This window comes from Panicum virgatum, chromosome 4K, assembly GCF_016808335.1.
Source record: "Panicum virgatum strain AP13 chromosome 4K, P.virgatum_v5, whole genome shotgun sequence".
In the NCBI taxonomy this organism is placed as follows: Eukaryota; Viridiplantae; Streptophyta; class Magnoliopsida; order Poales; family Poaceae; genus Panicum; species Panicum virgatum.
Window position 1 is genome coordinate 2887712 of NC_053139.1, and position 13530 is coordinate 2901241.

At 45.3% G+C, this 13530-nt stretch overlaps 1 protein-coding gene across 2 annotated transcripts; it reads left to right on the forward strand.

Annotated features, from left to right (window-relative positions):
* The first annotated feature begins 9807 nt into the window (after positions 1-9807).
* Positions 9808-12207, forward strand: LOC120702529 (transcription initiation factor TFIID subunit 14b-like). Of its 2 annotated transcripts, none has more exons than XM_039986383.1 (7): positions 9808-10011; positions 10431-10513; positions 10656-10877; positions 10978-11165; positions 11248-11372; positions 11787-11856; positions 11950-12207. In XM_039986383.1, exons 1-7 carry the CDS (start codon positions 9997-9999, stop codon positions 11976-11978), a joined length of 732 nt encoding a protein of 243 aa, XP_039842317.1. In that variant the 5' UTR covers positions 9808-9996; the 3' UTR covers positions 11979-12207. The 2 variants fall into 2 exon arrangements, with proteins under 2 accessions (XP_039842317.1, XP_039842316.1); XM_039986382.1 differs by having other exon boundaries at positions 9809-10011; positions 11787-11865.
* The last annotated feature ends 1323 nt before the right edge of the window (positions 12208-13530 follow it).

Here is a 13530-nt window from a genome sequence, read left to right on the forward strand (position 1 = left end):
GGAGCGCAGCCTTGAGCTGTGTCGTGTCGTGTCGCGAGCTGTGCCCCCCGAGTCCTCCGCCCCAGTCACTTTACGCTGGGCCCAGGATCCCGCGGGGCCCAGAGATCAGTGGGGTGGTCGGGCGGGGTAGCGGCGACGTGCGAGGCTGTTCCGTGCCGCCGAGGCATATGTACCCCCGTGTGGCCGGGTGCCTATGAAGGTGGGCCCGGAAAGTGGGGCCCGCTAAGCGGGGATGCGTTTGAATTTGGTTGGCAAACGTTTAATTTTGTGTGGGTTTTTTTTTTCGGGGTAGTATTTTTGTGTGGGGTTTGGGAATTGGGAGTGGGGAAAGAGAGGTGTCAAAAGCTGTGACGCGACTGTTGCTTCTTTATGCGTTTGGGCCCTTTCTCCATGGGATCTGATCAGTTTAATCCAGGGTGTCAATGGAGGGGAAATGGTTCGAAAACTGAAGCGATCTTTTGAGAACCTTTTTGTGGGCGCTAGATTTTTTTTTTGAAAAAAAAAACAGCGGGGAAAGAAAGATAATCTGTCTTCATCGGTTGACAGGTTATCAGTCAAAGATTTCAGAATCACCAGTTGATAGATGCAATGTGTCACTACCAGAAACAGCATGAATTTTTGCCTAAAAAAACAGAATAGCACGAGATTTGAAATCTTCGTCTATTATGTTTTGTTTTCCCTTTGAAGTCATACCATGAATCATTTTATGCTGACCTTCTTCAGAAACAATAGCGGGATCGGGGTAATGTCGATGATATATACAGTCAAAGTGTGTATCGCACAAGCTAAATCCAGTCGGGTGACATGTTTCCATCGATCTGCTGGTTTCGTAGGGGAGTTCACAAGCAAGAAATCGTTTCCCTTTTGGGGGTTCAGTTCGTTCAGAACAACTCTGAATTTGGTTGTACTGTCCTTCACGGTGCCACAAGCCCCTGCATCAAAACATCAGAGAAATTTGTAGCACAAGGGCAGGTAGACAGCCTTGACCTTGAGCCTGGAACCGACCTTGCTTGCTTGGCTTGCAATGAACTAGCTTGAGCTGAGAGACCTATCATCATCCGTACTAGAGTCACACCAAAAGGTTTATCCTTTTGGTTGGTAGAACATCCACTATCATCAGCCTCATTCTCATCTACATCTAGTCATTCAATTCTCTCTCTCAAGAAAGAGAGGATCTTCAGCTATGATGTTGAACACAAGAGCACATCCCTGTCGCCTTTGAGTTCGTCGGACCCTTTAATTAAATCCTTAACGATTATGCTTACCGTGCACATCACTTTTTCATGCTCACGGCATCAGGATCGTGCTTTCATTTGAGTACTGATTAAACTGAGGAACTTAGGACTAGGACCTATAAATCTACGCACCTAGTATGTGGCTAGGTTTAAGTTAACCTCTCTTGAAGGTAAAACAAAACCGGCCCGTTCTCTTTTTCAGAAATGTGGGTGTCCTGACCCGGCGGTCCGGACCTAACTAGTGATGATGCTGCGTGTTCCTCGTCCCAGATGATTGATGCAAGAGGCAACACAGTCATACACGGGTTTATCCTGGTTCCGGCCGGGGGGGCGTACGTCCAGCAAAAGGGTGTGCGAGAGCACTGTACTGTCTTGCATCGGAGGTGCCTGTAGTAGAGGGTACAAGCGAGGCGAGAGAGGGAGGGAAACTCCCAAGTCTCTGCTAGAGGAGGAGTTGATTGAGGCGAGTGCCAATATCGGAGCTCAGAGTAGTGCTGAGTATTGTGTTCTACCGGATGGACCGACCTCCCAAGATAAAGCCTGCTTCCTCCTTTTATAGAAACAATGAGGGGCGGTGTACATGCACAGGAGATCGTGGAAGTCGTCGTCTTCTCCCTGGATCGCGGGGGCGCAGTGGTCGAGCACTGTGGGAAGTATACTGTGGGGTATGGCGTCTGGCGTGGCAGTCGTCTTTGGCCTTACGGAGATCGCGCCGGTGTCCTTGTAGCTCCAGCGGGCGGCGTGGTCGTTGGTGTAGGGGGTACCGTACTCCAGGTGTGGCGTGGCAACATTCCGAGGGTCCTGCAGGCCAGGATCTTGTCTTGGTCAAAGCCAGAGCCGCTTTTCGAGGGTCGTGCCCATGCCGCTCGAGGGCTCCGCGGAGGGGGAAGTTTGAAGGAGGTATGGGGAGTTGGCAGTACAGTGGCTGGAGCAGTGCCGAGCACGTCTTTCACTGCGTCGCAGGTTCCCACAGTGTCGCCACAGCGTCCGGAATGGTGGAGCAGTGACCGGAGTTGGCGGACGGGACTCCGGTCACAGCCACTGTGATGAATGGCGGCCTGACGCCGTCTGACCCGGGCGCTGTAGAGGAGTGGTTGGCATTTAATGCCTCCGTACGGCGGGCAGGTGAGCGGAAGGACCGTTTGTCCTTCCTGTCGAGGGGTGGCCTCGAGCGAGGCGGAGTCGATCTGCTCTCTCGTCGAGCGAGGCGGAGACGCGGGGCGCGGTCGAGGGTCTCGGCGAGGAGCCCTCGAGCGAGGCGGAGATCACCCTGCGGGTTCGAGGGGGGTGCGGATGGGCCGCACTGTGTACGTGGGCCGCGTGTTGGGCTTCTTTGAGTCATTTCCTTTCTTTTAGATTGGAAGGAGGCTGTAGGCCTTCGTAGGCCCGGTTGCCTAACACGTATTTGCGTTTTTAGGGCGATGTTACTCCCTACCCGACAAGAAGAATAGTGATTCAGTTCGTCTGGAGGGGAGAGTCGGCTGTGTTTAGTTCGCGAAAAAGTTTGGGTTTTGGTACTGTAGCACATTTCGTTATTACTTGACAAATAATATTCAAATATAGACTAATTAGGCTTAAAAGATTTATCTCGTACTAATCAGTTAGACTGTGTAATTAGTTATTTTTTCAACTGCATTTAATGTTCTATGTATGTATTTAAAAATTCGATGTGACGGGTACTGGGGAACTAAACAGAGTTATTTTGCCTGGAGGAAAAAAAATGCTCCATGACATTTAGTGGACTGGAGCTTCTGTACGTCCGGTGGTTGGGGTGACCTGAGCGCAGGATCTCAGAAAAGCAAAAGGGGGCTTAAGATAGAATGATCACCTGCTTTATTTTGCCTTTCTTGTCATGGACGAATTATTCCCATGCTCTTCTGCAACTTACTAAAGGGTTATTTTTTTTGAAAATAAACTTAAAGGGTATGAACTTATGATTTTCCCCAAAAGGCCAAGGCAGATGTTCCTACGCAATGATGGATTTAAATTAATTTCTTCCAAACTTTGTATATCCTGGCTACACTACCATTTTATTTTGACAGCTTCCAAAGCTAGCTCCATCTGATATTATTCTGATCAGAGTGACCTGCATGAAACAAGAAGAAAATGCTGTCTGGCTACCTCTCGCTTCGATCAGGAAAAAAAAAATTAAGCATCTTGAGTCTATCCCGCCTGTACTTTCTGGGACGTGAAGACCGGCGAATGAGCACCTCAGCTTGTCTTTACGTGCAGCGTGGATTGCTGATCTCTCCTTGGATTCTTCCTGGCTCATTGCTCGATGCCCTCGCAACATGCCATTTACCAGCACTGTCTTCTGTTTAGCTACAGCCTATAATTCAACAAAGCGCAGAGCAAGAATGACAACTGAAACAAAAGTTGTCTTGGATCCATCCGTTTGTGCTTCTGCTGAAAATTGGTAGTATCCTAAATGCAGAGAGCCAGAGACACGGTGTCTTGGACGAAATTCCAGCAGACCAGACCTGTCATCTGGCGCTTGTGATCAGGAGGGTCTCTTGGCTCACGCATGTTGGGTGAGTTGAGCAATGCAACAGTACGTGCACAGAAGATGGCAGAATTAGCAGGTGAGGCGTATGTGCCTGATCTGATCATGAAGGGCTCTGGCAAGATCTCCTGGAATCCAAGAGCAATGATCTCGCAGCAAGGCGCCACAACACGCTTGGCCGATGCGTGCACACGCGCACGGTCGGATCTGGAAGAAAAAAGGGCGCTCTCTACGCCTAAATTATTACATGGAAAAAGAGTAAAGAAAAAGAAGGAAAAAAAGTGTCCCATGAATCCCCGATCAGGTTGGGGATTGAACACAGATCGCTGCAGTTGCGTGTGCCTGTACTGGAGCCGATCACATGAGGAGAGGAAATGGTGGGCGTGAGGGACCAAAGCCAGCAGCGGCGACATCACGGCATGAAAATGTCGCTTACCGTTGCACCCTTCTTGCATAATTGCGTTGCAAAGTACTAGAGAGAGAGAGAGATGTGGTCATGTTCAAGGGTTTTTTTACCGACCGTTTGGTCGAAACCACCGGTTCCGGTTTACCGGTCCGGTTTGTCCGGTTTTAAAAACCGGACAAAGTCAAATTCGAATTCGAATTGAACAGTTCAAACGGTTTGGACCGGTTAGCCGGCCGGTTTGGCACTCAAACCGTGGTAACCGGTCGGGTTGAGTGGTAACCGGCCAAATTTAAATTTTTTTCTTTTTTGGTTTAAATTCAAATGCCCGCAAAGTATACTAAGTGAATGTTTGTATAATATATTTTAGCCTAATTGATCCAACCTTTTTTTACTAATTTTACATTAATACAATGTATAACATGTTTTACATTGTATTTGTATACTTTTGCGCTTTTTTTGTTTAACTTCAAATGCTTGCAAAGTATACTAAATGAACGAATATTTGAAAAAATTTGATACTATTAAATTCGTCGCAACTTGAATTATTTCTAACAACTTTTTGGGATTTTTTTTATTTTTTGAAATTCAAATTTGAAATTTAAATTTGGCCCGGTTTGGAACCGCCCCAAATCGGAACCGGTCCGGACCGATTTGACCGGTTACCGCGGTAACCGGACCGGTTCCGGCCCGGAAAAAAAATCCCTGGTCATGTTGAACTGCAAAGAAGATACCAGCACCATGTCATGTGATCATGTCAAGTGGGCCTCCTTGCACTCCCGGACAGAGAGCTACGTCCACCGTGAGCATGACATGGGTTTTTTATATTTTTATATTTTTCAAAATTGTTTTTTACAGAAATATATTTTTGTTTTCACAATTTACAAGTTTGTACCCTGCCGCCCCCTGCCGGGCGATAGGGGCCTATATGTAATTAAAATTTTAATTACATATAGGCCCCTACCACCCGACAGGGGCGGCAGGCTCCCCACCCCAAAAACAGAAATTTTAATTACATATAGGCCCCTACCGCCCGGCAGGGGGGCGGCAGGCTCCCCACACCAATATAAAAGCCGAGGCCCCCCAACCTGTATTTGCAGCAAACAACATCCATAGAGGGAAAAAGGAGAGACGTGGGGTGAGAGAGGGAGTTGCAACAGCGAAACCCACCGCAGGTACAGGAGGTCTGCCGTCCCGTCACAATTTACATCACAATCTAAAACCGATGAACATCATATGTTATAGATCATGTCATGAAATCATCTAGGTCGTCATCCCAGTTGACAGATGGTGCTGCTGCAGGTGGTGTAGCATAACTTGACGAACCTCTCGACTATCCCTTTATCTCTTATCTGGTTCTAGATTCATGTACAGGGAGACAAACATCATGTGTTGAAGGCCATGGCTTTGGGGGCATGAAATCATCCATATCGTCATCCTAGTTAACACAAGTTGGTGCTTGAGGTGGTGTAGCATTACTTGACGAACCTCTTGCCTTTCTCTTTCTCTCTTTTCTGGTTCTAGGTTCGTGTACAGGGGGAAGAACATCATGTGTTGGAGGCCATGATTTGGGGGGCATGAAGTCATCTATATCGTCATCCCAGTTAACACAAGTTGGTGCTTGAGGTGGTGCAGCATGAATTGACGAATCTCCGGTCATTTGTTTTTGCGGAGGCCAAGAACTATCATCCGAAGATCTTTTCCACCTCCTTCGTCTAGTTTGCGGCATAACTCTACCGAAGATACATACCAATTTACGAAAATTTGGTATCGATTTGTTAATCAACTCCGTGTCCTCGGGGTAATCCTAATATATAATTACACAATAATTTTACTATTTCGTAAATATAGATTACAAATGACGGACGGGATTAGAACTGAATAAGAGTTACCTTAATGTACATCTCATACACCTCTGACCGCATCCATATCTTACAAGTACTTTGTAAGAATCCAATAACATTAGGATGATTTGCTAGTTCACATCAGGGTTAACCAAACCGTCGGTTTGACCGGTTACCGGTCAAACCGGTCCGGACCGGTTCCGGTTTGGTCCGGTATGAAACCGGTCCAAATTCAAAATTTAAATTTGAATTCAAAAAAATGAAAAATTCTCAAAAAATTCCTAAAAATATTTCAAGGTGCGATGAATCTAATGGTGTCAAATTTTCTCAAAAATTCGTTCATTTAGTATAGTTTGCGGGGATTTGAAGTTAAACAAAAAAAACGTGCATACAAAAATATACAAATACAATGTAAAAGTAGTACAAAAGAGGGTTGGAGGGTTCATTTAGACTAAAATATGTTATACAAACATTTATTTAGTATACTTTGCGAGCATTTGAATTTAAACCAAAAAAGAAAAAAATTGAATTTGGCCGGTTACCCGTCAAACCGGCCGGTATACCGGCCAAACCGGCCGGTATACCGGTACGAACCGGTTGAACTGGGAAGTTTGAATTTAAATTTGGATTTGACCGGTTCCGACCGGTAACCGGCCAAACCAGACCGGTATACCGGAACCGGAGGCCGGCGGTTACCGGTCACCGGTCGGATAATTAAACCCTGGTTCACATACCCTCATGTATATCTTCCGACGTTCTAGCATGTGTTCCTTTACATCTTGCGTTGTAATACCTCGAAACAATGTGAAATATTTAAACTGAACTAATTTTGACAACACCATCTCTATCGTAGCATCCGCTAATACATTCAATTTCTTACTGATTACAAGATGTGTCATGATCTCAAGTATTATACTAGATTTTTCTTCGGTCCATGAAAATCCTTCAAAATTGGAGGCAGTCATTGTCTTATGCTGCAATATTTAGAAACAAGTTAAATACTATATTTCACTATCCAAAACTTAATTCTATTTTAATTTATAATTCATTTAGAAACATGTCTGTAATAAACTTAAATTTTAATACTGAACTGAAATTTTAATACTACAACATTAATTAAATTAAATTACTTTACAATATTAATGGATTCATACATAACTTACCTGCAGATCACAGGTGCGGAATCCGGCAGGATTTCGCTGTTGCAACTCCTTCGCTCACCCCACGTCTCTCCTTTTTCCCTCTATGGATGTTATTTGCTGCAAATACAGGTGGGTGGGGGGACCTCGGCTTTTATATTGGGGTGGGGAGATTGCCGCCCCCTGCTGGGCGGTAGGGGTATAAATCTGTAAATTGTGAAAACGAAAATATGTTTCTGTAAAAAACGATTTTGAAAAATATAAAAATATAAAAAACGCAGCATGACATTCCCTGTCCGGCTACCTGCTGATGAGGCCTGTAGAGAGTAGTGCAGCCGTAAAGAAGAGACTTGAGACCCATAAAATGCCATGAGGCCATAGCCACTCCAGTTCTCCGCTGCAAGCATCGAGATCTCACGATAGCTATCACGGCCCACAGCCGATTGGACCGCGCGGGTTACTGTAACACATGGCTACTGTAGCGCCGTGGCACAGCCTCCTCATTCCCGAACCAACTTAAACCGCCGTCTCTGGAAAGTTAGTAACTCCGGTTCGAACCTTTTGCGCGAAACGAGGACGAAAGCGCAAGAGAGTTATTTAGCAGGTGTGATTTACTCAACGTGTAGAGTAGATCTTAACCGTTATCTCGGGCAGGGTCGTTACAGGGGTATCAGAGCCAAACTCTCGCAGTTTCACGCCACATACCGGCAAAAGTGCGCGTACATGAGCACGTGCGCGCGTGGGGACACAGATGCCACCGGCATATAGACGGACACACATGGGCTGCTGGCAGTGAACCCACGGACGTGGCATATGAGATCGTTAGCACTAGACTTATGAGACGTGATCAAGAGAGGAGATCCTACTTATTTGTCCCGTATGGGTAAACTGGTTCGACGGGATGTCGAATCATAACTGGGGGAGATTGTCACGGCCCATGGACTGACTAGGCCGCGCGGTTACTGTAGCCTACGGCTACTGTAGCGCCGCGCACAGCCTCATCAGTCCCAAACTAAAAATGGTGAGGGAGCCGAACCAACTTAAATAGCAGTTCCCTAGGAAATTAGTAACTCCGGTTCGAACCTTTTGCGCGAAGCGAGGATGAAAGTACAAGAGAGTTATTTAGCAGATATGATTTACTCAACATGTAGAGTAGATCTTAACTGTTATCCCGGATCGAGTCGTTACAATAGCTATTGGCTATCGGCTGTTCAGATTTCAGTCCATGGAAGCCCTGGTGGCCTGGTCCATTCACAACGCTGTCTCAGATCTGGTCGTGTTTGGAAAGAGAGGGCATTTGATGGCCCTTCAGATTCAGCTCAGATTTTGCAATACTGAAGTTTAGGCCATGTTTGGTTGGAGTGTGGAAAAATTTTGATGAGAGAGAAATGATACTTTGACTACTAATTAGGGGTATTAAATAAAGTCTAATTACAAAATTACTTCCACAACTGTGATACTGTAGCAGTTGCTCTAGCTAACGAGGTCTTTGACCGCATGAGTAGAGGATGATTGAGCGCGGTTACTGTAGCATCACTGTAGCCAATAATGATGAAACTTGGCTCATTAGATTCGTCTCGAAAAGTTACACCCATTCCTAAAAAAGTTTTGCAAATAAACTTCGTTTAGTACTTCATGCATGCATTCGTCTTTTTGTGCAAAAGTTTTCATCCATTCATCCAAACACGGCCTTAGAAAGGACTCTGAATTTCAAGCTAGTTCTGATTTCCGAAGGTTGCCGAATTTTCAGGCCAGCTGACTGACCGAACTGTTCGCCCCCTGCTTGTCTGCTGCTACGACTACTACTGCAGAGCCAGCAGCTAGCACAGTGCGCGTCCATTTCTTCATCAGCTATTCAGCTAAGCAAGCCTCAAGCCCACGTCGTTTTCTTTAATCCTGCTGCAGCGACCTCAACGCAGCTAGCTGTCGAAGTTGAAGCAACGGCGACGCCCCGGCCCTCTCGGCCGGCTGGGGCGCACGTTGCGCGGCGCGTGGCGTGTCCGGCGGCGCGGGCAGGCACGCACGACGGCGGCTCGTGGCCGACGGCGACGGATCGGCCCCGTCCCTTCCCGGCCGGCGGTCAGCGGATCGGATGGGCGGGCGGGCCATGCCATCCAGCGGCTGCAGGCTCGCGGCCAGCCAAGGGCGTGCGTCCATTATTGGAGCTGCTACTACTTGCCTACTCCACTGTTCCGTTATTACTGTAAGCACTTGGTTACCATTAGCATGGTACAGTAATTTAAACATCTTGAGAGGGATTGCAGGATAGATCAAAGCAGGGCAATGTGAACTGAATCGCTAAGTCTTTGCTTCAACTGCCTTACCACGGACACGTAGCTCTCATGTTTATTAGCCTGATGTGCGACAGCCAAACTTGTTTTTTAGTGGTATCCAACGTTGTTTTAAGAGGTGTTGGCCACAGTAACTTTTTTATGGGAACAGTAACTTTTTTTAGAGAGAGGAGGTAGCAAGTAGCCACCACAGTAACATTTTTTTTTTGAGTCACACCACAGTAACTGAGCAATCCCAGAGCAAATGGGCCTGACCAACAAGAGCCCACCCCACACTTTTATGGGCTCCCCCACAACTTTCCAGCCCAACAACGACTGCGACTTTGAGCTGCTCCAGGCCCACAGGAACGCCCCCGAGCCGCGCAACTCGAACCGTCTCGACTGGACCCGACGACGACCCGATCCGACCGGCTCGCGGCGTCCTCCTCGCGGCCGAACCCTAGCCCCACCGCCGGCCGGCTCTCCTCCCGCCCACGCCGGGGCCGTCTCGTCATCGCCGCCGCCCGAGTCCTTGCCCCGCGCCACCGCCCGTACCACCCTCCCCGCCGCCCGCCTCCGCCTGCGTGGTCACCGGCGGCGCCATGGACGCTTCCAAGGTGCTTCTTCGGCTATGCATTGCCTCCCCTTTACTTAATGTCTCGGTCGGATGCTCTCCATTTCATCAGTCAGACCGGTCGCTCACTCCCATCATGCTAAGTTTGGTTGACAAATTTTATGAGTCTCTTCATGTTGGACAACAGCTTAGTCTTCAGATAGGATGGTGGAACATAAATGGCCACTCGCTTTATGCGTCCCAAAAGCATAACTGATCATTTGCAAAGGATCATCTTCCATTGATTCAAAGAAGTTCACTGAGATTAACAAACCTGCATGATTTGACTACTTGAGCGTGGAAAACCATTTCATTTTTAGTATATTCTTCTTAGTTGCCAGACCTTATTGCTTCGTAAGCTCCATTGCTTTATACAATTATACCTGATGTGATGTGAACTATTGGCAAAATTTCTTTGGACAGAATAAAAGGCTCAAGGATGTCGAGATCAGCTTCCCGATTGTCTATGGAACCATTTCTTTCTGGCTTGGTAAAAAGGCAAGCGAGTAAGCATTCGTTTCTCAGAATACATTTGCTGAGTTCATTTCACACAATGCTTCAAAGCTATCGGCTATCACTATTTTGAAATGTAGATATAGTTTCAGGCTTTCAGCTTTTATTTGTATGCTTTCATTTTTTTAATCTTAGGTACAACTCTCACAAGTGGACTGTTTATGTCCGTTCGGCAAACAACGAGGACCTGAGTGTCATAGTTAAGCGCGTGGTGTTTCAACTTCACCCAAGTTTTCAAAACCCTACAAGAGTGGTTGAGCAGCAACCTTTCGAGTTGTCTGAATCTGGATGGGGAGAGTTTGAAATAGCTATAACCCTTTATTTCCACAGCGATGTCTGTGAGAAGCGCTTGGATCTGTAAGTTGCACGGTTGTTGTTTCCAAAGTTCTCTTTTGGGCAATCACATAGTTTTTTTTTGGATGCTGCAAACACATAGTTAATTATACAAATGATGCAGGTTTCATCTGCTTAAGCTGTATCCAGAAGAAGAAGCTGGGCCTCAATCAACCAAAAAACCAGTTGTTGTGGAAACATATGATGAAATTGTCTTTCCTGAGCCTACAGAGGCCTTTTTTCTGCGTGTGCAAAATCATCCAGCAGCTAACGTGCCCAGGCTGCCTCCTGGCATAACCTTGCCTCCACCAGGTATATTTCTTTATAACTTGTACTCCTTATATTTTACAATAGGAAATACCAAAACTATCCCTATTTACTATCGTTCATCTAGGCTCTGTGGAAATTGTTCCATATGAAAAGAAGCGTGGTGACACTAGGGATCATCCTTTGAGCCAGTGGTTCTCGAATTTCTCTGAGGCAGATGAGCTTTTAAAACTAGCTGCGGCTCGGCAGCAGGTGAGACTTATAGCTAGAAGAAACTGTCCTTATTTTATGACATGCATAAAAACTCTCCAAACAAAGAGGATAGTTTCATAAACCCTTTAAAGATTTGAGTGTAGAACTGGTGCTTGTGCATGGAAAGTAGCAAGGCATTCAAGCAGTATGCCTACCGTTTTTATGCTGTGCTGTCAGTTCCAGTTAGTAAATATTCCTCTCATTTTCTTGTTTTTTGCTGTGCACATCAGACTTTTGTCAGAAAACAAGATTGTAAAATTTCATATTTAGAGGTCATTGCACTGATTGTTTTCATCTCAGTTACTGTTTTAGTTGTGCACTTTTACCCACAAAAGAAAGAGGTTTGCATGAACATAAATAATGAAACTGCCATCAAGCATTCAGTGATTTAACATTTTAATCCACTCTCTCCAGGTGCAGGCTCACATTGCCAAACTGAGAAGGCAGTTAACCATGATAGAAGGAATGCCCCAGCAATCAAAAGGTCTTTCTGGTATATAAAGTTGATCCTGTTTTTTATGCTGATGGGTTGTATGTCCTATCTGATGATGAACTTTAATATATCTTCTTTGTTCAGGTCCTGGACAACAGTTTGGGCACATATGATGTAGCATATGCTACAAAGTTAGCGTACCTGGTTGCAAGGAAGATCTTGGAACATGGAACCTCTCAACAACTGCTTAACATATAGGGTGTGTGTGTATCTCTGTATCTCATTGAAGTGTCTGCCTTAGGCTTGCAACTGTTGGACTACTAATCAGCAGTTTGATGTGTATATTCTAGAATTCTGGTGACTTATGCTTCCTAAGAGAACATTGTTTGTGTCTCCTGCTTCTTCTTTTTTTCTTGTTTCTCCATATCCTTCTCGTTGTAGTGAAAAGGCATGCCTATGATTACTGACCTTAAGGTTTCTATATTTTTGTTAAATGGTGATAGAGAGCAGAAACAGTTGCTTCACCCAACTCTTTTGACAACTGTCAACTGGAAAGAGAGGCCTTTTGCTTCTGCACCGCAGCACATGACGCACTTCAAGTCAAGATTAGGCCAACTTCAGCCCAACTTTCGGACTCTCTCCCATTACAACTTCACAGCCCGGCCCATGCCCAACACATGGTGATGCGGATGTCTCGTGGTGAAAGAGAGCAAAGACATCTATCTATATGACTGTATGTTTGCTTCTGCCAACTTTTTTTTTAAAAAAAACTCCCAACACTTTTTGATACTGTGACTGCAAATAGTTATGAACATTGACCTTTGTTGACTAGTAATTTTGATATGCCTGTTGACTCTGTGACAGGCAGCATCCGTCAACAGTTGAAACCTGTGTTGGACAGCCCATTCACCCTACCTGCTGTGGTCTTTTTTTTTGTCTTGCACAAGTTTTTTGTGTGTGTGATCATACATGATGAAATCTTCCGGTAAATGTAAATGCCACCGAATTCTGCTAGGACAAGCTTGTGAACTGAGCTTGGTGCATCGGCATGTCTCGTATTTTTCTGATCTTGGCAGAACCTGAAGCTATACTGTTCTCCAGTCTTCGACTGGCCTCTAGCCCTCTATAGGTGGTTTCACGAGAGCGGTAGTACACTGTGCCGGATTATTTGCCTTGTCTGGGCACAGCAATTGTCCATGGGTACTACAATGGTGACTGGTGAGTAGGTGACTGTAAAATTTGAGCTGCCGACAGAAAATTTGACATTTACCACTCGAAAAAAAAAATCCACGGTTGACCAATTTCAATGGGGTTTCATGAAGGTTTTCATGATATTAAATTTTGCTGACATGACAAGAAGACAGAAAAAGTGAGTTTCATAAGATGAGTGAAGAGTTTCATTCTATGAAACTCATTTGACATAATTATCTAGTTCACAGTCTTGGTAACTGTGTCATAAAACTGTACACTGAGACTGACCTTACTTTCTACTCCCTCCATTCTAAATTATAGATCATTTGATTTTTTTACCATAAGTTTGACCACTCGTTTTATTCAAAAATTTGTGCAAAAATATCACTTCTTTTATTATAGCTTGCTTTATCAATATAAGTTCTTCAACAATGACTTAAATATGACTATATTTGCATAATTTTTTTTAATAAAACGAGTGGTCAAACTTAAATTTAAAAAAATCAAACGAACTATAATTTAAAAAGGATGAAT

What these genes read in the sequence shown, in the direction of transcription:
- LOC120702529 (XM_039986382.1), top strand. An exon ending in TGTGAGAAGCGCTTGGATCT is followed by an intron (nt 10,878 to 10,977) that starts GTAAGTTGCACG and finishes CAAATGATGCAG; the next exon opens with GTTTCATCTGCTTAAGCTGT. An exon ending in GCAATCAAAAGGTCTTTCTG is followed by an intron (nt 11,866 to 11,949) that starts GTATATAAAGTT and finishes TTCTTTGTTCAG; the next exon opens with GTCCTGGACAACAGTTTGGG.